The sequence below is a fragment of the Zophobas morio genome, unplaced genomic scaffold (genome assembly GCF_036711695.1).
Source record: "Zophobas morio isolate AGI-343-1 ecotype UQ-CSIRO unplaced genomic scaffold, CSIRO_AGI_Zmor_V1 ptg000044l, whole genome shotgun sequence".
NCBI lineage: Eukaryota > Metazoa > Arthropoda > Insecta > Coleoptera > Tenebrionidae > Zophobas > Zophobas morio.
The window spans coordinates 3,827,138-3,852,772 of record NW_026972149.1 but is presented as its reverse complement, the minus strand read 5'-3'; the positions used below and the strand labels follow the sequence as shown (position 1 = coordinate 3,852,772).

Genomic DNA, 25,635 nt, shown 5'->3' with positions numbered 1-25,635 from the left:
TCAGATCCGTTTCCATATTCTTTTAAAGCAATAAAACAACGCCCTTCTGGAAAATTAAGCCATCTTTTATGGTGGCTGCATCACTTGCGGCACGGGTCTATTGTAGCGGAAGTTAACTTACACAATGGGATGTCGTCGTAAAAGCGGAATTAGACTTGGAAAAGTATATAACTGCAGGATTCTCCACCTTTGTCTTCGCATTCTAATGAAAATTTTTCTTGCTCACACAGTAATTTAAAAAAAAATAAGTTCGAGTGCAAACTAAATAAAAAATCGGACACAGTTTGCACAAGTACGAACCTATTCCTCAACATAATAAAAGATGTTTATCTAGAGTGGTCTTGTACTAAATTTGGTTACGAAGATATTCAATAAAAATCAATTTCGACGGCGCTCGTCGAGAGCCTGCAATTTTCGTGCTAAAAAATCGTCAATTCCTTCAAAAATCCACACCGAAAATGTTTTTTTAGCTCTCGATATTTTACAACCTTCGATGAGAGTTTGTTCTTTTTGTTCTCAGTTAATTGGTATTTTGATTCTATTAAAAATAATTCGAAACTATAAGCAAAATCCGTGTCCAGAGTGCTCTCGACGCCACAGGTGGCGCACGTATCTCTTTCTGATTCTCGCGTAACAATATAAACGTTAATTTTATTGCAGGAATACCTCGTCACTGTCCATACTAAAAGCAGATCATTAAAAATTCATAAATAGTTATTTATGGTACAAATGAATAGGGTCAGATTATATCCACGAGCCGAGACGTTTATCCGAATTTATAATATCCGCAGGTGGATAAAACCGTCTTTACTCACGTGTGCCATACAACTTTTATGATTGTTTGAATTAAAATTCTTACATTTATGCTTTTATAATTGCTCTCGGTTATTTGTAAATAAGACCTACATAATTAGATGTATGTTAAATGGAGCTGAGCATTTTAATAACGTTTCCATTAAATAATTACTACACGTGATTAATGAAAGTCATTAACTCTCGTCATTAAATGGCTGTTTTAGAAACTAATTGTTACAAACGTGAAATAAACTTGGTGAAAAAAACGAGAACACCGGGTCTGTGATTTTGCAATATATATCTTATCTAGTGGCGATTTATAACGTCATAGATTAATAAAATCTGAGACATCCGGTATATAGTCTGGTGCTAGGTTGTCCCCGGAGGTCACAATTTAACAGTAACTTTTTCCATTATCAATTCGTTATCACGTATGCACTTATTAAGACTCAAAAACCTTGATAAACTCCTAAAACAATATGTTTGGTTCCGACCTTAAGGCGTAAATGAGTTCTTTATTAACCTAATTGAATGTCAATGGTATTCTCTTTCAAACACTTTAAAATAAAAAATAAATAAAACTGTTTAAGTGTTTTAACTTATCTATTTATACGAAGTTTTTAGACGAAGAAGAAGCGATCGGTTTGGCATTTTTTCAAGATCAAGTCCATTATAGTGACATATCGTGGCCCACTAAAACCCAGAATTTAGAGGAAAAACAAATAACCAATTCATTATCATCCCACTATTTCAAAATAAAAACAAAGCGTAGAAAAACAATTTCTACAACAGTCTCCTGAGACTGCCCCAAAATTACGGAAATTTCATAAATGGAAAGTCAACACCTATTTATGGAACTTGACCAATGACATTCGGTGTAGTCAATGGGGACGATGAAAAGTATGAGGTAAAAGTGGCTTTTGCCCTGTACATTGATTTTCATGCCGACAACGAGAGAATGAAGCGGAACGAATATCAATCGCTTAAAATTCAGATAAAGTATTTACAGGTTGTACACTCTCATCGAACTTTGGCTCATGAATAATAGCAAAGATCAGCTTAAATTGAAAGCACGGAAAGCTTTACGCAGCGAAGATTTCCAATTTTCGAAAATGTTTTATATCGTTCCATTTCGTCAATACCGCTTACTTTTAATACGACCGTACTAATATCAGTCCGTAAACTTTAACACTCTAACAACCAAAACTTGACCGTCTTGGTCAAGTAAGTATAAATTGAATCACGATAAAAAACAAACTTAGAACTTACGCTATTAAATTTTTCTAGAAGCAAGAAGTTCAACGTTCGGAATTAGCTATTGATTTGTACAAAAGTGTACCCTTGAAAGAAAGTTATACCGATTATGTGTTACTCGATTACTTTTCTTAAATATTGAAACAACGACCGCATTCACGTAATTACACGGAAAATAAATTATAAAAGTGTGTTACATGTTTCATATTTCGATGATTAACTTTAATAGGATCACAAGTTCACCATTGTGCTGTTTTTTGCTATTCATAAATCGTTGTGTGACGTCACGAGAAGCCGTTACGGTGGCAATTGTCACTCTTGTCACTTTCAATGCACGAACTGCTAAGAAACGAAAGCGATATCGACGTTTACCGAACAGAGATGACGCGAAAATATTTTTGCTGAAGTGTGTCGAAGAAAAACGTAGTTTATAACGTGTTTTATAAACTTCGCTGGATACTAGATTCCAATTTGAATCCTGTTAGAATCCCACCCGATTCTTTTTCACCACTTTTTACATGTCTGAATCAATGAGTTCTTGAATTAACGATACGAGAACGTGAAGTCTATTTATGAATGATGTTGCCCAGTACTGTCAACTACAGTTCATTAAACGTTAATCCTATGCTATTTTTGTAAGCATTATTTCGTTTCGTACGTGAGTATGTTCGTGACATTCAAAAATCCCGCACTTCGTTTCAGTCACACTAAGACGTGTATGTTCATCAGTTTCAATAACAAATCGTATTGTTAAAATTTAGATAAGGTTAGGGTTATCGTCTGTGTTATCTGTAAACTTTGAATGAACAAATGATAAGTACATGAAATCTTACATAACAATAGACAAATATTTTCAAAAATTATTGTCTGAAGGCGCTGTAAATCTTTTTTTTTTTCGTACTAATTACGTTTACGTGTTGGTTTTAAAAAAAGTTAGGTTATTTTCGATCAATTTAGTAAGAAGCGACACACTACTACAAGTTCTGCAGCGTAAACTACGAGGTGATTTTTCATGCTGATGCATTAGCTCCATTAGCGAAAATTTAACTTAATTTGTAACTTTTCTTAAATCATAAAATCGATACGACTACCTCTGACATATAGAGTTTAAACTTTCTGATACGTTTTAACATCACTTTAGCTTTACCTGACTAAAACAGTGAATCGCAAAACCTTGTTATAAAAACTTTTATCAAACAAAAAACGCACCGTAATTTTCGGTATTTAATGTGTGTGATGGGTTCTTAATAAAAAGCTCGCCGTTATCCCGACGTTCCATATTTTAAAAAATAAATACGGAGCCTCGTATCTCTGAACGATTTTGAATATATTAAGCCTAAAGAAAACAATTAATATTATTCATGGAAAATTCTGGACCGGTTTTATAATTAAAAGGAGGCATAAAACGTGCTAAACTCTCTAAAAAACTACGCTTAAACGAGGAACTTTAGAACTTCTTACGAACAAGCGTTAATTAAGAGTTTTATGGTAATAAAGTTTGGAAATCGATTATCGAAAACGTTGCCGCAGTATAATACTCCTGACGTAGCGTTCCCCAAACTGCTACTTTTCCTAGACAACAAACAATACCAAAATAAATTATTACGATTAAAAAATACATCGAGATTCCCCAAAAATAAACCATCGTCTTGCGAGTCGGCTATAAATTCAGTCATGAATAAATAAAAATGCGGTTCAATTAATTAACTATTAAAATTTTAATATTTTAACACAGTCACGCGATTAATTATTTCATGGGGTTGTACTAACACAGGCAGTTACGTGGCCTATAAACGCAATTTACTAAACGACTCCTTCACAAATCAATTCGTACAAAATAGAAGCAGCAGATCTGATTACTTAAAATATTAATTAGATACAAAAACGGACACTGCAGAACTTAAAAAGTAGAACGGCTAAATTCAGACACAAACACACAACCCTCGACGAGGCTATTTTTTAACGCGCATTTTTGCTCAAATTTTAACAAGACCTATTTATGCTTCCACACATACTAATTTAATTTAATTTAATTTAATCTTGAGGCGCTACTGAAATGAATATGAACTGTCAACACACACAATTGTCGACATGTTATGCGCATGCTTCTCGTATGTGTTACGTCATTCGTTAAAATTTAAATTGTCGTGACAGTTCAATAATATAATACGACACACATTCCAAGAAGCGCAGCCAACTCCTAATGTGGAACTTTTCACTCTCGGTTTCGTTGTATTTAACTAACTCACCAGTTCAATGTAGCGCGGTAAGTTTCAAAATATTCTGTAAATAAACCAATGCAAAGTGAAAACACTCAGTGAACATTAAATGTCAAAAACCACAATTCGTCTTCACTGGAAATTCTTTTAAAATTTATAAAAATGGAAAACAAAAAAGTACGTCAGACAGGTCAAGGCACCTACGCAACACAATGTAATGTAGTGGATATTATAACGTCAAGTTTTTGCTTTATGCAGAAACCGAGAATACAGGTAAATTAGTTTAAAATGTATTCAATAACTTGTTTGCTAATAACAGGCTACACTACACCTGGATATTCAATTATTTATTTATACACTGTACAAAGACCCAATACTTAACAAAAAAGCACGTACTTCTTGGTATATAAAGCAGGTGCGGAGTGAAGTTGAATTGACATCCCGGCACACTTAAAACCTGCAAAATATAAAGTGTAAATATGACTTTTGATTTCTACAAGAGAAACCTTCTATGTGACAAGCCGACGACTGTTTAAGCGAAATTCTTCTAGGTGTCGTTAGTGGCAAAGAAGTGTAAACAATACAAGAAATGCGAAAAATCTATCCCAACTTGTACTACACACTTGGAAAACATACGAGATAAAAATTGTTAATTCACGTTCTTACTTCGTCTACTGAATTAGCAAACCAAAATTTATTATGTTGAAGACAAATTTTGGTAAAAAATTGTGAGCAAAATCGCGACCTTGTCGAATGTGGGTTTGGTTGAAAATAAAAGACTATTTGAACGTACTATCTTTTCTACATAGTTTGATCATCATACAGATTTAAATGGAAACAGTAAAGAAGTCGTGAAATTACGTGACAACATATTGTACAGGATCCTAACACCACATTCCGTGACGTAATATTTGACTATGACACATAATAAGTGCAAATCCGCATAACCTATAATACCTTTATATTTACGGAAAGTCTACAGTTTCAAAAACCTATGAAAATAATAACATTTCCGCTAAAAAAATGTCATGTTGGAGGGATGCCAACTTTCAGTGGTTTATAACTAAAACTTTCCTAGTCCAACGCAATATACCAATCGTAAATATTGACATTAAAATCGTTTTTTAACGAATAATACTCTATAAGGAACAATATAATTACATTAGTAGCAATAATATAATATACATAAAAGATGTACCAGTCATTTCGAATGTTTCAAAAAACATTATAAACCTCAAGGCTGTTATTAGTAATTTCACTTACACTGTGAGATCACACCTAGTGAGAGTGCAAACTTTAGGAGCAAATAAATATCCCCGTCTACATTTGTCATAATCGCGAAAAAAATAACTATACTACTTTTTCCTGAAACAAAAACAAAAAACTACCATCAAGTGAGCATACAATCTTAGAAAGTGAAATTGTTGCGTCAAGTCATAATCTACTGGAACGATGTTTTTTTTAAGTTATCGCTTAGAGAACTAACGATTAGCTATCATCAAAAGTCGACATCCGTCCAACATGGCGTTTTTTCGTTAAACAACAAAAGCTGACTCGAATTTTGACAAGACATGAGTGCGTTTTGGCCGAAAAAATCCGAACGAAAGTCGGGCGAAAGTAACCCCTAGCTGTCACTTTCGGAAGTTCTCTGATTTTATACTTATATTGTGCGAAAAAAAGTGTAAACCGGCACGAACATCTGGATGAACTTTTCCGTATTTTCATTGATTATAAATTAGCAAGATAAATAAGTACCAGAACGCATAGTTGATGCTAAAAAGTGCGAATCATCCACATGTTTGCATCATCTGCAATGCACGAGAACATGAATGAAAGTTAGTCATTCTCTGAGTAATTTCGTAAAAAATAATTACTTTTTTTCATGAATAAACTTGCTTTTAAATGACCGACCGAAATAGTAAACGTCACACTATTTGTATATTTATAAAATAAGAGAAAACTAAATAGTATCGATTCATAAAATTGATGGTTACCGTCTGACGAGCACGCTTTAAAATAGTAACAAAATAAATTATTAAACAATAACGTACCTTACGAGAATAGCATTAAATTATAATCTCACACATTTGCGAATGTTTTATAGCGTATTTATAAGTCGGTACACCTTATCATTATCGTGCTATTACAGGACTATCAGCAAGTGTGAAATTTTTACTATTTCAAAAATAGACCTAGGCGATTATGTATCTGTGCAAGACCTACCGCAAACGGTTTATCGCTTAGTAACGTTTTCGCAAGTGTATAAGGGCGTGTTTCGTAATTAAAAACTCAACTGAAATTAGTTTACATTTGGAGAGAGCTCCGAGAAATTTGGCAACAAAGCTAAATGAGATAATTTTATTAACAATTTTATTACATTTACAATCAAATTAGGCCACCCTGTACCCACACCCGCTGTTTGACAAAAATTAATAATCATAACGACAATAATAAAAGTTGACAAAAATTAGACACTAAAGCGCCTGATTACATTTATTTGATAACTACCGATTAGATTAACACCCTTTTACGATAGTGATACATGAATGATACATCCAATAAAATAATATAAAAACACGAACAATCGCACACTGCAAATGCAACCAGGATTTTTTTTAGATTCCGTCTTAGTTTCGTACCCTCGTGGCATTTCCGATTAAAACTGGTCACAATTACGTTGTACAACATTGTAGCGTTCGCCTACCCCACGTCAATGCAGGCCCCTGTGAAGAAATGCACACATGCCTGCCGTAAATGTCCCCTACTGTCCGTGCCACAGCTGTGTGCAACACACGTGGTATGCCACGAGCCATTCCCTCCTCTTTGATATATCGAATTACCAGTAAATTATTACAAATTTTACACAGAAACAATGAAAACAAACCCAATTGAACATTGTCGAATATCGTAAATCCTTCATAAGAGTGAAAAATTTCACCCGACGAGCCATCTATCGGCGAACCCAGTCAAACTTTAATGAGCTTTTCAATTTGGCTCAACTCCAAATCGTCGAATGCACGTCTGAAAAAACCACACGACAAAAACAAAAATTTTTCTAAATTTAAAGTTATTTGTGGAATACATAGAAACGCTTTTAATTAAAACAAAATGTACTAACGGCGAATCGTGCGCTCTTTGTCGTGACGTGACGTCAGAGTGACGATTTCGTACACTGTGTGCGAAAATACAAACAAATTGTTCGAAATCGAGCCGGAAATACAGAATGTAGAAGAATGTAAACACTGCTTCAAATTTGTCACCGGATGAACTCTTCAATTACTTTTAACAACAATATGGCTGCAATCTTCGTCATATTTTACTTGTATGACTATAACTATATCTGATTAATAGATATACTTGTATTCGATCAGTTTAAAAATAAAATAGTTACAATGAACGATAAATAAAATTCTGTGAGGTCAGAAAATCTGAAGAGTGGTCGAAGCTATTGTTTCATTAAATGCAGACCCTCGCCAAACAACTCGAAAGCACTTTACGTAATTCGATTAATTGGTTGCATACATCATAGGAACGCTAAATCAAAGTGTATACATGCCGCTATTGATTATCAATAATTCAATTACACTTTTTAATGTACACAACTAATTAAGAGCATCAATACGTGTCTTGGTGATCAGTGAACGCAATTTAGGACGGTTATACAAATACAATGTGATTTAACTTGACCCTGGCCTTAACACTGAAATTACACTTAGTTTATCAATGCTTACTTTAAATTACTACAAAACTTATCCTGCTACCAGTCGCGTTACAAGATTTTACCTGTAGTACGCTAACTTGATTATTTTATTTTGAGAGGTCACATTACTCAGAGTAATTTTGTCGAAATCTCTTCATCTACTTCTACGATAAGATATCTTTGTAAATAGTAGTGTTTATTGTAATTGTTAAATAAATATGCACTTGTGATAAGTGTTAACAAAGGTCTGGGCTTTAAAGACGGGTCTCCATTTCAAAATATATAGAAACACACGTACCCATTCAAACACTGTAAACACAATACTGGTAGATTATCAACTACCAAACCGACGTTACATGTCAATTTGTTTTTTGAACGTGACTGTACCGATAAGCGGCAAATTTGAACTTACGATATGTTGCACACTCTGTAGATACACACGACGTGACGTAACTAACTCAGTCTGGAATGCAGCTCCTTTTAACAGAATATAACGAGAAAGAATAAATTATTTTACAATTTTCTCTTAAGCTCCGACAAGGCTCCGACTTTATTTTACATTCATTGCGATTCTACTAAGTGGTCGAACTAAATCAATTACTATCCGTAACATTAATGCGTAGGAGAATCCACCAGCTTCTAATTGAACAAATTAATACCACCAGAGAAAGAACTCGACGACGCTGCGATGATTTTAATGGCGGTATTAAACTTGCGAACAAATGCAAGAACACTCTAGCATCAGCACGATTCGCTGTTTGCCTCTTTTTCTATCGTCGTGCTGTCTCGCTTTTTTTACATTTTGCGCCGATTTCTGAAATTCCGACAATATTGCCACACCGTAATTAATGCGAATGATATAATTAATTTGCATTTCATAGCGAGAGGTCTTTGCAAAAATTACAACACTTTACTTGTGTTCTCTCGAGCTAAAAAACCGTCACATCGACAAAAATTTAAATTAGCATGGGGAACGCTTTAAACAAGTGTTGCTTAGTCGTTTGTTTATGTAATGCGTCTCATCAAATTCTGACAAGCCGTATCACCAGAATATTAAGATAATGCCTACTGTAACTGATACAGCGCGAGATAATTTCCCATAATGACAATTTCAAAGCCACACTCGAATTTACAGATTACATAGACCTGTATCGAATTTTTGAGATTAAGAGAACACATATGATCTATGAGTCAGTTATTATGTCAATAATTACTATGGTAACGACTGATAGTCCTACAAATACTTTTTTGACCATAGTCAAAAATCGACCAATAACACATCTATCGTTATTTTTAAAATCGCAAAATGGTAGCCGGGTGTAAATGGCCAATGATCGTGACAAATGCGACATAGCATGCATCATTAATTACACTTGTCACATAAATTTTTAGTTATAAATTGCCCAGATTAATGTAAACTCACCTTCAGTAAAAAATAAAATTCCATCATTCACATTCACAGCACCTGGAAAAAAACTAAATGTGAAAAATCGACTTTAATAACGAACAACTCAACTAAAAAATACAGCAAAGTACCCAATTTAATCAAAACCGGCAACGAATAGGTAACCCGACACCGCAAAAAACATTCCATTTATAAAATATCAACCCTTAGATTATTATCATTCGTTAAAGTCAACTTTATTGCATAATGTCCACATATGGATCTGTTTTCACTTAGATAATGCAATTGTACGCTAAACCTAGACATGTTTGTTAAGAGCAAGTAATAAATCTCGGAGATTATTATGTGTTCGTAGACGGCTAAAGGCCCTTGCACATTAGACCCGAACAGAGCATACAGTTACATACGTCGGGTCTTTACAACTAACGGAAGATGGTTTAGATTTGCGGCATAACCTTGACGCTCAGACGTATTTTAATATTGTATAATATTGTGTAGCATGTGTTACGTTTACGTTGCACCTTAACGCTGGACAGTTGACAACATTACAATAAAACAATTATCCCATAATCTATACTGAGTTGTGGTTGACAAAACCCGTCGGAAAATCACAAAATTCTCGTCCGGGTCAGCCACAATACAGACTAATGTAACCACATCTTTAAAATCGAAAGTTTACTGGACTACACAACAAACAAATGCCACAATGTCACCATCATATTCCAAATTTTCCTTTATTTTATGTATTAGCAGTGATAAAACAAACAAAATTAGTTGTTTTGATGCATCTGTCTGTAACGGATAGTGGAAAAATTTAGACTGATCATAAAAAAGTAGTGGTTTTTTCTGCTGCGGTAAGAGAATATAAAATGGCAGCTTGAAATTTCAACAAAATGAGCTTTAATTGCTACCCACAGCAACTGTGGTCGATTGGTGCACAGGTTAAATTTACACAAATTATTACCAGCACTGATTACAATATAAAAGCAAAATACTGTATATATAAGTATTACACAATGAACTGCATATGTTTTCTATTTTCCTGAAAAAAACGACAACACAGTCATAGTAGATTTTCGGTTTCCAGTTTCTCATTTTTTTGGATTATGTAACAAATATTTTGAGAAAATCCTTAGCAACACTCGTCTCACCTTCTACTCATTTTCACTTTGAACTGAATAATAAGGGTCACAATCATTTAAGCTTTGGATCAAATCAGTACTGCCGCGTCTCCGAATTCTCTAAAGTCCCTAGATAACCAAAGTACCGCAATTGAATGTTTCAATGTGTTAGAGAGAGAACGTATATTTCGGACACAATATGGCGACCGACAAACGTCAATGTTAATTGTCAAACGCTCTTTAACGCATCACCTCGTGGCGTAAGTCCTGTTTTGCAAAGTTGTTTGTGTTTTTTGTAAAGTTGTTTGTGTTTTTTGCAAAGTTGTTTGTGTTTTTTGTAAAGTTGTTTGTGTTTTTTTGTGGTGTTTTATGACTTTTATTTTAAAATGCCAAGTTGTTCTGTTCCTTTGTGTAAAAATAAAAGCCGATTGTTTCGTCTTCCAACAGGTAGCTTACAACTAAGTTTTCAATTGAGTTTTCTCAACTAATTTAAATTGTTGCAGGTGTTAGTAATAGGTCTAGAAGAGAGATGTGGGAGAATTTAATAGGCCGGGACGATTTGAACGACAACTCCAGAATTTGCGAAATAACTTGCTAAAGCTTGAATATGTAATTGCACAATGTTAAATACTATTTACTTTTAGTTACATTTTTCTGAACAACAATTCGAAGCAAAGCGAGCAGATGGAAGGAAACTATTGCGGCCGAAATTTTGTTAATAAACTGGTATTGCAAGGTTTCTCATCTATATTTTTTACTCACCTCTTATGTTTATCAATGGCATTTAAGTGCACTGAACAAATAACGCTTAAACATAAATAAATGTTTATTTGAAAAAAATCTACATTTACGCTTTGTACGCAAGTATCGAGTCCGTTAATTTTTATTTATTTATTTTGAATTTGGCGCGGACACAATATGGCGCCCAATTGCGGTACTTTATATATCTAGTGACTTTAGAATTCTCCGGTTATGGTGCTCTTAAATTAAAACAAAAAGATTTCACTTTCAAAGCGGCGCCCTCTTTCGGTTCGGCTATTGAAGTACAACCTTGAAATGTCAACACTATAAACATATTAGTGTGTACCGAATGAAGTGTAAATTTTCTGAAGCGCTTCACCACCCATCTATCCATCTTGATTTTTGACACTGAATATACAAGATGTAATTGAAATGCATAGAAATATTTTAAGCTGAACAATCAAAGTAAAATGATGCTACGAAGAGTTTTGTTTGAAACTTGCTAAAACAGGACATCATAAAAACTGAATTAGAGGTGGCGCTGAATATAAGCTGACATAATTGGCAATTTGATTCTACGTAATGTCGTAACATGCTGTCAACCTTACAATTAATTAACAAATACGACGCAAATGTCATAATCAATGTGACGTTAAATTTAACCTGACAGTAGTTTCAAAGGTGACTTTATTTCCCTTTTTTTTGTACTTTAACTACTGCATAACTTTTACAATCGATTTCTGTCTTATTAGTAATGAGAACACTCATGATCCTTGTTCAATATTTTTTACTGTAGCTTGATTATTAATTATAATTATTGCCGAAATTGGATTTGAACAGTTTAGTTTGTTCAAATGGTTGAATATGATTTTCACTAAAAGTCATTAGCAGTAACGTTCTAGATATTTTTTGAAACGTACTGAATGAGTGTTTCCTGGAAAACTTGGCCCATTTTTTTCAAAAATGCGAATAGGAAGACGGAATGTAACACCTACACCTAGTTTATTTTTATATGGTGACATTTCGCTTAATAAGAATATGATAAATAATTGCACACAAGCTCTACGAGTCTAAACCACTAGCCTAATTCTTAATCGAAGTATAAAATTAGTTTTTATGCACACATTTTTTGCTAAATATATATTTTTTGAGTTAAAATTAAGGGGAATTACGTATTTTCAAATTAATAGCGGTGTAACACGGAGTTAAATTTACGAGCAATGAGTAAAAAACAAATTAATTGCAACAATAAAATCAAAATCACATTATTGAACTCTTAAAATTGGCGGTAAAACTGTTGATAAGTACTACAAATAGTGTTTTTGTCGAAATTAAAAACAAATTTTTAAAATGCAATCAAACGGTTTGTCGTTTAGCAACGTTAATGACATTTAAACAAAAGATTACCTTCAAATGAAATAAGCTGTGTTTGTTCAAAATTTTAGTGTCATAACATGCAAGTAAACGAAAAACAATTAAGTAAATTTAATGCTAAACTAAAACCATTAAAATACGTCATAAGAATTTTGGTTCAGTGTCTCCGAATGGAGTTAATTTTGATTTGCGTTCGGTCCACATAGAGTGTTACACTTCACAAAATTTGATAGTAAAACACGTATCGGCTGTAACGTTGATAACCTCTTGTCATAAACCGCTTGAAATGTCAAGAAGATAATTCACTTATTGTTAGGTTGAGTATATAGTCGTCGGTAATACAATATGTTGCATAAAATAATATTATTTGATGGGTTAATAAGCATTTGGTGCAGAATTGAGGTGATGCTTTTTTTGTGAAAAACTAACATTGTATTTAGCTTTCGCATTCGCAAACGCAAATATATGCGGTGTGATCGGTTCTGTTCATTGTCAAGACAACGACAGTATTCTATGAGCATCAAGGTCGTTAAAAAAAGGACCTGGCAATGTGTTAATAATAATAATCATCATCAATAATTATTATTAGTTAGTTGTCTTTTCTCGAGCGTTGTTTGGTACGTACGCAGGGAAAAGTTCATAAACCATTTCTTCTCGCGCAGACAAAACAAAAATTAAAGCGAATGATACACCGGATTGTTATCAAATCACGAAATATCTTATCGTAACAGAAGCAATAAACCCAGAAATGGAGTGATGTAATTTTGTGTTGGCTTCCTTTGATTGTATTATTTGCATGCTCGTAATTACCTGTGCTAATAAAAAAGCTATACAGGAATTATATCAAAAAAGGAAAGGAAGACCGAAACCAATTGTAAAAATTCGGCTGTGTACATCGTGTTTAATTCAAGGTGAATTCAGCTAAACTAGAGGGGGCCGCGAGTGGGCGGGGTTATTAAATGAGAAGAAATGTAAGTGAGAATGTTTACAAACAATAAATCAGCATGTGATTGTGAAATATGTCGCGATTGCGCGCCGAAATAACCACGTGGTGCACGTATGCGGTCACCACATTATGCAAGATGCCGAAGTTTGATATCGGCGTTGACAGGTAAAGAAAAAGGTGAAAGGTGAGATGATCGAGGCGCCGATCATCCTGCAACCAACTTGGCGCGATCGGGGTGAGAACAGGCCGCTCCATCTGGCGCCTCCGCGCCACATCTCAAGATGTCATAAAATTATTGTATACTAATTATTGTTTATCGGTCGCTGGAAGAGCTGGAAGCGCTCTTTTATTTGGTTTTTTACGTGACGCCAGCCGCAACCGCCGCAACCAGTTTAGCCGGTGCGATTTTTCTCGACGATTTCACGGAAAATCTGGCGTGAGACGCGTTTGGCGCGCAATTTGAAAAAATGTAAATAAGCCGTTGAGGATGATATGGCGCCGAGCAAGGATGCATGATGGTGTTGTTTGCGGTGAGATTTACCATTTCGGCGTTGCTGTTTAGATTCGACAGTTGACCTCTACTGGCCTTTTGCAGTCTTTGCGTAGAGACCTTCAATGTCAACACAAATACGCCGGTGAAGGCCACTTAGCACGTTACTGAAATGTAGGAGGATTTACGTGCACCAGGACGGCCGTTCCTCAGCGCACACACAGAACATGAGCTAATGTACGAAACTTACGCCAAATCGAGCGTTGTGCACTTCAAATTGATCACAGAACATGAGACAGTTCGCAGAGCCACTTGCGCGGATACATGACACTACTAGCCAAGTTACAAGTGCACTGCCCCCCCCGCCGTTGATAGCGCCCCTCCGGCACGGCTCTGACGTCAGCCACTATCGATTCGAGAGAACAGAGAGCGGCAATGGCGCGGAATTGGCGACAAGTCACAAGTCGCCAACACTCGGATGCCCAAGAGCTGGCGTTCTCGCGTAAGCTGCAACTGGAGGGATTCAGGCCACAGAAAATGCCAGCGCCATGTCCACATTCAACGGCCGCAGCACTTCCCGATGATGTCATTATGACATCACATTTAACTCGCCGCAAGCAAATTGGAGACCTTGATTCTGGTGGAGACCTTTTCGTTGTCGCGAAATTTAATCGTTCTCCACATTCCAGGCCTTGCCGCCGCTGACGAACCGGGGCATTTTCGACGGACGACCGCTTCCCAGAGCGATCGCACGCCCTCTCCCTCTACCCCTCGACCCCATACAACGCAGTTATATTTTAATGGAATTTATCCCATAAAAACAACCTAACAACCATCGACCGTTCAACAAGTGTTCAAATTTAAATTAAAACATTAACCACAACCCAGCTCCAACATTAGACAACTCTATATACACACACAGCATAAAAAGGATATGCTTCGTTTACATATATTTATTTTTCTCTGTACAAATATACAATTTAATTAGAAGTTACATTAGATATAATAGTGGTTGATATTTATCAGTACATTGCCTTGAAATTTTTACGCCATCATCATCTCCAATCTTGCTAATTAATCTATTCGGACGATAAAACAACTTCAACTCACGAAAATATTGATACTTCCAACGAAGCCGACCTGCCAGCAGTTTATACGACTTAAGTCACATATGCGTTAGAGGAAAGAGCATAAGAGCCCACATATTTCACGACCTACTACAAACCAAATTCCTCGTATCTCGTTATCACTGATAATAAGAATGTCCTGTGTACCGGCTCGTACTACAATTTAGATAAAAAAACTTCTGTTTGACTGAGGTTCACGAGCATTGGCGATTCATATGTTTATCACACTACTTTCAACAACCAAATAGTGTTTTAACCCTCTCGAAAACGAGTCTTACCAAATCGACGAATTTTAAACAATTTCCTCTGTTGACTTTATTCGAAACAACAAAATCTGCCTAGCAACAAGTCTTCTATTACCATTAAATGTAAAATTGTGGACACAATATGTGCTTCATATAACCGCAAATTATACAGTCCCTGAGTTCGCACGCAAAAGTGCTACTTTTCAAATTATAAATATAAATTTCAACTATTTTACTACTACACACCATGCTACACAACCGGATGTTTTGAACTGGCTTGAACTAAAAGGAAACACTTGTCTTTACTTGATCGATTCAAAAAAACCCATCAACTACAAACGTAGATTTTTTTTAATATCCGTTACGCGAAATGAGGCACCGAACTATGCCGTCCTAGCCCAACGGATTTTGGTGTAATACACGCTAATAACGTTCTTGTTTTTATGGCCGCACGGATCCTTAAAATAGATGTTTTTTATTTTTTCATGAAAGTAGGTATATTACACATTTATGATAATAAAAAATGCAAAGACTGTAAACAATCCGAGAAGGTTGTGTACAAAGTACAAAGGGTTCGATCTTTGAACAAAGGAAAGAAGTTAAATTTAAAAGCTTTGGGAGCTTATTTACGTCAGAGAACTCTTTGTGTTTGTTGGTTTATTGACTAAAGTCCTTTTCCTTAAACTCATTAGGACATTTTTTCAAATACTGCGAAATTTTAATATATCCTTTACATAAACAAGAACAAAGGATTTTCCTTTAAAAATAAGAAAGTGACGGGGTGTCTTAAATCTTTTTCCCAAGCGATAGTTCCTCATTAAAAACTGACTTTAACAACAAATTGGCTTTAATATTTTCTCAAAAACAAACACGATTCGTAGTTTTTTCTTTCCTAATTCACCCCACCCTGATAAATAAATTGGCGCGAATTATGTCACTTTTTGAAGTGCGAGTCCATTTTGCTCACTTAATAAGCACGTCACATCAAAAAATGGCGATTCAGATAACCTAAGAATCGATATTTTACGTATTTATGAAGAAATATGTTTTTTTAATGTACTTCTTGACGGCCCACGCCATATGTACGATGTTCTTTAGGAAACAGCCATGTATTCATGTACAAGTACCTCAACGTTACAAAAATCTCCGCCTAGTGACTCCGCCAGTCCTGTTTTCTATGTTGTTCAACTTGTCATTAAGTTTAGCTTTTACCACATATGAATATCCCAATTGAAAGCGGCTACTGTTTACGAAAAAGAATTTAAGCCACCCGAATACACCCAAAATTTAGGTGTGTATATTTTTAAAGGTGCAATTTCGTTAATTACCAATTAAAACTCAACCAATCAGGTCGTCTCTTTAAAATTACTTTGTCCGTGTATTTATTTTGATTTCGTCAATTTTAACTTCCTAATGCAAATATTTTATGAAATTTCGTTTGGTATTAATCTCGTTAATTTGAGCGTTTTCGGGATTACTGAATAGTTAGCACCTGTACGAAAGTAATAAAAAATAAAGCAAGCTTAATCGAGCTTCGTGACTTAAGCTCTAAAAGGTGCATTAGACAACTATACATGAATTTTACATTAAAGTAAACCTACAAATTTTGTAGCAATATACAGGTGCCTCAAATATGAATATCTCATTATTATAAGTATTTTTTACAAGCATGTCGGGATCATCCTAATTCTCGTTTCAAGGACACCATTTACATGTGTGCAAAATATTTCGGAGATTTATTAACACTTGTCTACACCAGCTACTAATTATATTACATGCGCGCAAAACAAAAGAAAATGCTACCTAATGATGGTTATTAGTATTTTTTAATGATCTCACCAAAGAATATTTTTCCATATATTTTAAAGTTAAATTCCGCTATGTGAAAATCATGTGACGTCAGAAAATTTGTGCATCTATTCCATTTACAAATAATGTGACTTCCCGCCAACTTTATACAATGAATACTTTAAATGATAATAATCCATTGTTATGTACGATATTTTATATTGACGCAACGAATCAAAGTTACTTTGTATTGTGTAAGTTATAGAAGCAAAATGTCGTATTTATAAGGAAATCTGAGACACCCAGTATAACAGGAATTGGTAAGACTCATATTTTTTTATCTACAACAGTTCTTTGCAAGCTTGAATTGCTGTATATGATAATACCGGCATTTTAAATTTTATTAGGATATATCAAATTTCACATTGTAAAGTCACCCAGGATATTTACAATAATTTCAATTACTTATTATTTTACTTCACTTAAGTCACAACTGTAAAAATCACTGGATTGGTATAGGTCACCAACAAATACAAATAACGAGAAGACTGTTTAGAATTCGTCAGTTTTAGGTACAACAAAATCGTATTTTGATTTGATGGCAATTGTTTTTCTGTAACTGAAGGTACTTAATCAATTTTATTAGTGCTATAGTTTGGCACTAGACTAAATTAAACGGTAAACATAAATCATTGAAGAAGCGATGATTTTCGTCACGCATGAAAAATGGTGGTAACATAGTAAAAACAAACGTAACTGTGATATGAGGTCCTACATACCCATTTATAGAAGCATCACATTTATCGACATACTAAGTAAATACACACTCAATACAAAAATACACACATAGGTACATCGTGTTTTCATGTTTACCATACTTCATTTCAACTACAATAAATTTCCGAAAATACCAACAAATTCATAAACTATTACTCATCTTCAAACATACCCCTGTATAACAAATATTACAACAGAATAGATAAATAGGGACTCATATTCATAACGGCCACTTTGACTTCTGTGTCACATACAAGCAATATGTCGCTTATCGTTATAGATATCTGAAAAAACTAGTATATTAAGTTTGAGCAATGATCATGTACGCCACAAGTGTACTATAATTAAATAAAAATAAAAAATAGTTTACATTGGAATATATTTGTACTGTTTTGTATGATACAATGTTCTAATAAAAATATGTGTCTATTTAGCTTTGATAGGCGACATATTAGTTCTACAATGCCGTTTGAAATCAGAAGCGACATCTGGTTACAATATAACGTTTTAGGAGGACGTAACCAACCCATCAATCATGGCCGGTATCAATATGAACACGTCAGTCTCCATTATTTTCAATCATGTATACGTTTCACAAATCATAAAACATATTTTCTACAACTAACAAAATCTTTACTTTTAATGTGTACGTATATTTGATTACATAGGCCATTTACAGCTTTGATAATATTGTGCTTATACTCGTATGTTTAGGTAATTTTAAGTGCAAGGCACTGATGAGTACCATTAATTTAACGTGTGTCCTAGAAAAGATGTAGAAAAAACGATAACGACCTACATTTTCAGATTAAAAATAAGGGAGATACAATAACATTTTGGTTATAATCTTACATCACATATGCTTGCAATAATTAGATTTTGTTTTGGATTTTTTGACAGTACACAACACAAAATAAAAAAACTTATGAACAATGCTCGTGTAATTATACAAAAGTTTACAATTCTTCACTAAATAATTCAGATCCCATGTAACCTTACTGATACATAAAGTTTTACTAAGTGGTTATATAGTCACATGAATGTATACATATTTTACGAAATTCTAACTTGTATATCATTTTCTACTGTGGAAAGAAGTGCGTAAAGTCGAATATACGGTTAAGAAATAAAATAGTCGAATCTCTGTGGCAAATAAATACTGAGCAATGACTACTGGAAAGACGTAAAACTGCCACAATTCTAACATGAAGAGTTCCACCATTTAAAAACAATGAAACTACTGTGCAAAATCAGTTGTGCAAGTCGTGTGCTATCTAACCCTGGAATGCAGATTTTTGTAAATATTCGACTATGTCAAGTAGTGAAAAATATTTGGCGCACGATTTTAAAGTACTTAATAATTATAGGTACAATAAATTACTAAGTAAAAATAAATTAAGTAATACATAAATATATCTCTTGATATTAGTGCAATTGACTACAGTTACTTAAGTCATAGTGATAACACTGGTATGTCATATGTATATGTCCTAATTGGAGATATGCTATTGCAATTCCCTGGTTAAAAATGACAAATTCTAAGTTAATCGTATTCAAAAACTCATTGCGAAATAAACGGAAGTCGTCAAATAAATTTTTACAAAAATATAATACTACTATGTCAGGTATATAATCTCTAAATTCGATTTGTTTTAGTTTTTAACGTTTGTCATTTTGGTCGTTTTAAATTAAATTGGATGCTTCTTCTTCTGGAATGTTATTCAGATTATTTTCTTCGTTACGCCAGTAGAAGTACGGTGGTCCTTCAGATATGCAGTATTTCATGTCAAGGGGCGTCCCTTCCTCCACATAGTACATTATGTAAAAGTTACACATTTCATTTTCGTGTTTAGGGCTAAAAAACCGACAACAAAATTACTCTACCGAAAGTTACAACGGTGCGTGCTGACACTAATGTTAAGCAATCAACATAAATTTATTACCAACTCAAGAAATCTAATATCTGAAAAATTTAACTCGTTTTCTTTGAATTTGGCTGAACATGGAAAATACAATGGTTAAATTATTTAATAATTATACATACCCTACAATCGTATAATCAGTCCTGTTACTACTGTCCATTGTGCACCTGGCGGCCTAAAATTTTGATAATATCAGTTTTAAGCAATATTTTATAATTTAGTGATTCTTACAAGTCGGTCTCCATATTTAATGGGACTTTTATTAAATATAGGGTAAAACATTTGTGCGGTGTAGGGATTACGTTTTCCCAAGAGCGACCAGCGATCGACGCCATATTTATCTCTGCGGACGCTATACCCAGATACTACTTTTCCTAATTCGTGCGTATGAGTTCTATAAGCAAATGGGAAAATAGTTTTCTTTTCTTTGAGCTGACATAACGTTTCCATGTGTGTAAGACTACGTGGAGGTATAGCACCACCTGTTCCTAATAGTAAAACACCAGCCAATTTACTCTGCCTAAAATCAACTTATTAGTATTACGTCATGGTACTAACACACAACTAACGGTTCCTCGGTATATATAAGATTCAAGCCGGATTTGTCACTTTCGTGCTCTACAAAGTACAAATATAGTTACGATATTTAAAAAAACGAACACCTACTCTTAAATTTCTTTGAGTAATGAATTTGAAGAACTAGATACTGAATCTGTGTTCCCTTCCCCACTTGGAAACCTACATTTTCAGGAAGTTCTAAGCGTTTAGCATTTAGAGCCCACGCGTAAATCACCTGCGAAAACATATTTAGCTTAAGTCGCTTAGCAACTAGTACTTACATTAGAACCATCGGCGCAAGGATTAGCTTTTTTAAGTTTTGGGTCGGAATCGGAAGTTGCCATTTCACCACAGTCCCTTGTAAATGAACATAAAATTAATAGGTGAGTGACACTAATTTTGTAAATATATACCAATAAGGATCAGTGGTTCCAGGTTTTGAGCACCCGAAAACAATCATATGATGGACTACATCCATTGTTGCAGTCGGCTCAAAACCAACTAGAATATTACTTACAGTAGAGGGTTTTCGGAATTTGTTGCTAACTTACCTATGTAGAAACTTTTATCAGGAACTACTCGTACGGGTGTACAAAAATAGGATTCGTCCTAAAACAGTGAAAAGAATGCTATAAATATAAAAAATGACATATACACGACAAGTATTATTACACTATAGCAACACAAAAAATAAAAAACTTATACTTTAGAAACATTAAGATAACCAGCGAAACCTATAATATGCTTAAAAATAGTTACAATAACGCTAGAAAATGCATTTTTACAACTATGCTACTGCAGGTACGTATTCAAAAATTGGAGAGAAAACTCATATCAAACAAAAATATTTCTTTCCGGTTCAGTCACGTTGGTGCAAAATAAAATTGGCTGAAAATGTATTTCCATTTTTTCAATTAATTTTCGCTAAACTCAATCACCGTTTACTCTGGTAATGTAATAAAAGCCACAAATAAAACTTTTTCATTTTGGAAAACTTTGAAGGGGCGAATTAAAAAACCTGTTACCGTAGACGGTGTTCAAGCAATTCTGTTACCAAAGCAACCGTTAAACAAGTATAAAATGCCATTTACGTGAGGAAATAAATTAGAAAAGATGAAAAGAAAGTTTGAAGGTGGCTTGTTTGTGCCTGAATTCAATTTAAAGTTTTCAATATCTGAAATCGTAAACAAGATGTAATTGCCGGAACAAAATTGTTGAGGGAAAGTATATCAAAAGACTGGCGTATATTGGGGTTCCGGAATTTGCTTGTGATTTTTTCGTCGAAAATATAAACTTTATTTAGAATAAATTTATAAAATCGTGCACACACAAAACCGATATCAAAGACGAGAATCATTTGTAACAAAAATGGCACCACGAGATGGCGCATTCGCAAATGTTTCAACAATATTTTTATAACGATCAATAAATTACGAATTACAAGGGGATTCTGGAATCTGTCACAATCTGATTAATTTCGGCTTAAGGCCACTTAATCCAACAAGTACAGTAGCGCGAATTAAGTTTTTGTTACTTGTGTAACATAGAAAAACCATACACTGTTTGTTTAAATTTTAGTATAAACTCAGTTTTAGTACAAAGTTGAATATAATCCCAACATAATTCCCGTTTCAACATGATGGATCGGGTTATTTCCCGATAAATGAAAAGCACGTACATGGAACAAAAACTTGTATGAAATTTGAATCTATTCACCTAAACGGGTTTTTGTTGTGCCAAAAAAGCTATAAACTGTTACAAAACTATTTCCATGGGAAGTTTCGAAGCGTTTTGAGACCTAATTTATTACCGTCCCGGAATTTGTTTTTGTGATTCACCTTCACATTTGGGAAGTTGTTTCATCATGAATTTAAATTGAATCAAAAAGTCCACATAAATCAACTAAGTACAAATAAATTTCATAACGGAATAACAATATGAATGGGGTTAATGTATTATAAAGTAAATATTTTTAATAAATCAGACAACCTGCAACTGAAAAACAAATATTTTGTATCTTATGGAAGGTAATTTTACTACTTTAACTTGAACTTTAAAAACCGTGCGAGAGCAGTGTCCAGTGTATAGACGTCTGGGGCACAACAAATAAAATTATTACTTAAATATCATGGAAATTAACAGATACCCCGTCAATGGAAACACAATGACAAGTCATCTATTTTTCCTATATGTAGGAAAGTTACTGCATCTTTAAAACGTATTATAATTGCGTTGCGTGAAAAAAAACATGCTACCTACAAATATATATGCAACACAAAATACACCACAAATTGTAAATTTATGGAAAATTTGACTACTTTTATATAATTACTATTATAAAACAAACTAATTAAGTCATATATATGTAATTATTATGTAAATAGGCTGACGATAAACAAAGATCATGTAGCACACTCCATCTATGGGTGCGTTTTTGAAATGATCAACCAAAAATCTTCATTTTTGTTTCCATATATTTTATAACGTAGGGTTTTACTAAAACTATTTTCAGTATATTTTTGTGTCATTACTGATTATCATGAGATAACGCAATTTTATTTCAATTTAGCCACTCGGGTTGATGTAGGGGAGTCCAGATAATAATGATTTTTTCGCGTTAATCAGTAACCTTACACAACGACAAACCCAAATAGGTTTTTTCTTGTTTTTTAAATATATAACATCTAAGTTTGCAAAACTGGCTAATTAAGAAAGTATGATTTTTGCGAGCTTCCATTTTAAAAGATTGCAGTGACGTAGACTGACGTAATTAGCGTTCATTAGCGCAGAAATTTTCAAATGGACATATATGGAAGCGAATGAAATAATTACAATTATCAACACGTGTGTTTTAATTACTAATCAACGTGTTTCCTCTTTCCTTTTTTTTGTATTTTATCAGGTGTGTTAAAATTGTTTTATGCTGTTTTACATTCCATTCTACACACTAAAGTAATGTAATTTTGTAATTAGGATAACAAAATATAATAACTGATTTTAATGTTGTTATTTTGAAGCGGAACGGATACAATTGTTGATGTTTATTATAAATAAAATAATTTTAAGTTCTCATTTAAGGTCACACATGATTTACATGAACAAATTACTATTGATGCAATCACGAATTTGTTTTCAAATCGAGTGTTTGCAAAGGACCCGGATTGTGCAACAAATGGTCTCCACATGAATAAATAATAGACGAATGAATCTGAGAAATCTTATCCATATTGGTCGGGGAAAACCAGCTATAATTAATAAAAACAACTACTAATTTTAATATTAAATATAAATGTGCGTCAATCACAGTCCAGATACAAAATTAAACGTTCCCGCAATTTTTGGCAAAGCAAATGAACTTTCCGATCATCAATAGAAATAGGCAACCCCACGAACACAGCTACTAGAAATGAAAGGCCACTTACCCTGTCAGGATACACATTGGGCATCAGCAAAGGGAACTTTTTCACTTCTAAACTGCATGTTACTTGAATAAAAATATGAACCGCAAACACAGCACCTAACATATGTCTTACTCCCATGCTTCTTGCCATCGATCTAAGTTACAATTCGCATTTTGTCCTGCGAGGTTCGGTAACCAACTGCACAGTCTGTGACGTCAAAGCGTAGGCGGGCTATTCAATCAAATCGTTATAACATATGGCAATATTTGCATTTATATTAAATGAACAACATCCACTATATCAAAAATCTATAATATTAAATGAGTAAGCATTTTATCAGTGGGGGACGTGCCGAAAAGCAGGTCAGTAGTGGAAGATCCTTTTGACGCCATTTGCTTACGGTAGTGCATTGTGGGTTTCATAGTTACGGCTTACTGCAAATACGGTAATTATCGAGACACTTGTAGGAACTCTTGAAGTTTGATTAACTTGTTTCAGACTTTCAAGGTTGAAAAACAGGCATTTTGTACCGGTTTCTGTTACCAAACGCATATATCATTGTTAATACATGCAATTTATTTGAAATAATTAAATTTTAAAATAAATTTATTATATTTTAACAAAATTTTATTTTCTCATCTCCTCAAAAAAATGATGACGTCATCTCAAAATTTTCTAGAGTGAATATAACTTGAAATGTAATGCCACTTATCTATGGAATGAAACAGTGATCTTCATCTGAACCAGAACATCAACATAATCTGTTTGATACAGTTCAAGTCCATTTACGTCAGTGTGAAAGTCTGACTAATAACTTTTTATGCCTTGGAGATAGTCGTCGTTGACTAAACATTATACAAAGAAAATATTGAGCCAGATATTCCTTCTTTAGACGTAAAACTCGAAGTAAAATTTGCTAAAATGTTGAGCTGACTCTGTATAGGGAAAGTTGTGGTCAAGTTATATCTAAAATTTCATAACAATAAATCTGTTAATACGAAATTACTTTTTCAAAATGTATGTATGTATCTGCAACGTTCAAACTTTTTAGGGGAAAGAAATTGTAATTTTGGCAGCTGTATTCAAAGATTTCTATAATGTAATTTCATTGATTTATCCATGTTTGAAGATATCAACAAACAAAATGAAAGTCTGATATAAGCTCTGGATGCAGATTTTTAGAATAAATGGAAAAGCTATTTTAGTAGACAATTCTATACAATGTGTAACAGTAAAACACCTGCAGTTCTGAACGTGAGTGGATTATTAATTAGTATGTAAAGATGTTTTGCCAACTCTGTTGTTTTATATGCAGTAACTCTACAGCTGCACATTATATCAAGCATAACTGGAAACCAATAAGAAAAATATGAATGAATTAGAAAAAGACCGGTTCAGGTACCTAAATGGGTAAACCGTTTGATATTTTCACTACTTTCAAAATTAAAATAAGATAAATTTAATCAATATAAGTTAAATAACATAGTTCAGTGTTGCAATTAGTGATTAGAATGAAAAAGGCATTTGTTACATATTCACTTCAGTAAATAAAATAAAACAAATAAATACTTCACGCAAGAAGATATTCATAATTTAAATTCAATAATAACCGACATTCAAAATTTTCGTCAACTAATAAGGCATTACCGAGTTACTTCTCCGCAGAGCTTTTTCCATTTCATACACGATATTCCTAAGATACAAACTTGATTTCGAATATGTGTCTGCACTTTTATCAAAATTTTGACAAATAAATTCTACCCAAAATGTGC

The 25,635-nt window shown here is 33.8% G+C and overlaps 2 protein-coding genes across 8 annotated transcripts in view; both read right to left on the bottom strand.

Moving 5' to 3' along the window:
* Positions 1-14,573, bottom strand: part of LOC135141320 (myocyte-specific enhancer factor 2) — a 55,821-nt gene extending 41,248 nt beyond the window's left edge. For 2 of the 7 annotated variants that reach the window (XM_064072305.1, XM_064072312.1), the window contains exons 1-2: positions 14,097-14,573; positions 9,392-9,433 (exon numbers count right to left, since the gene is read on the bottom strand). The gene's annotated coding sequence lies outside the window, so the exon portion shown is untranslated. The remainder of the gene's footprint in view (positions 1-9,391; positions 9,434-14,096) is intronic. The other 5 variants (XM_064072304.1, XM_064072311.1, XM_064072313.1 and 2 more) reach the window with 4 other exon arrangements.
* A 3,385-nt stretch (positions 14,574-17,958) lies between these two features.
* On the bottom strand, positions 17,959-24,209 carry LOC135141321 (peptidylglycine alpha-hydroxylating monooxygenase-like). The gene is made up of 9 exons (XM_064072314.1): positions 23,885-24,209; positions 21,014-21,071; positions 20,876-20,963; positions 20,744-20,819; positions 20,571-20,697; positions 20,474-20,522; positions 20,136-20,424; positions 20,027-20,079; positions 17,959-19,837 (listed from the first exon to the last, which is right to left on the bottom strand). Exons 1-9 carry the CDS (start codon positions 24,011-24,013, stop codon positions 19,666-19,668), a joined length of 1,041 nt encoding a protein of 346 aa, XP_063928384.1. The 5' UTR covers positions 24,014-24,209; the 3' UTR covers positions 17,959-19,665.
* Positions 24,210-25,635: the final 1,426 nt, after the last annotated feature.

Bases quoted from the DNA above. Each gene is read 5' to 3' on its own strand.
- LOC135141321 (XM_064072314.1), bottom strand. From the start codon at position 24,013: ATGGCAAGAAGCATGGGAGTAAGACATATGTTAGGTGCTGTGTTTGCG. The intron at 20,964-21,013 runs GTAAGTTAGCAA...GTAATATTCTAG, and splicing joins TGATAAAAGTTTCTACATAG to TTGGTTTTGAGCCGACTGCA. The intron at 20,523-20,570 runs GTAGGTGTTCGT...TGTACTTTGTAG, and splicing joins TTACTCAAAGAAATTTAAGA to AGCACGAAAGTGACAAATCC.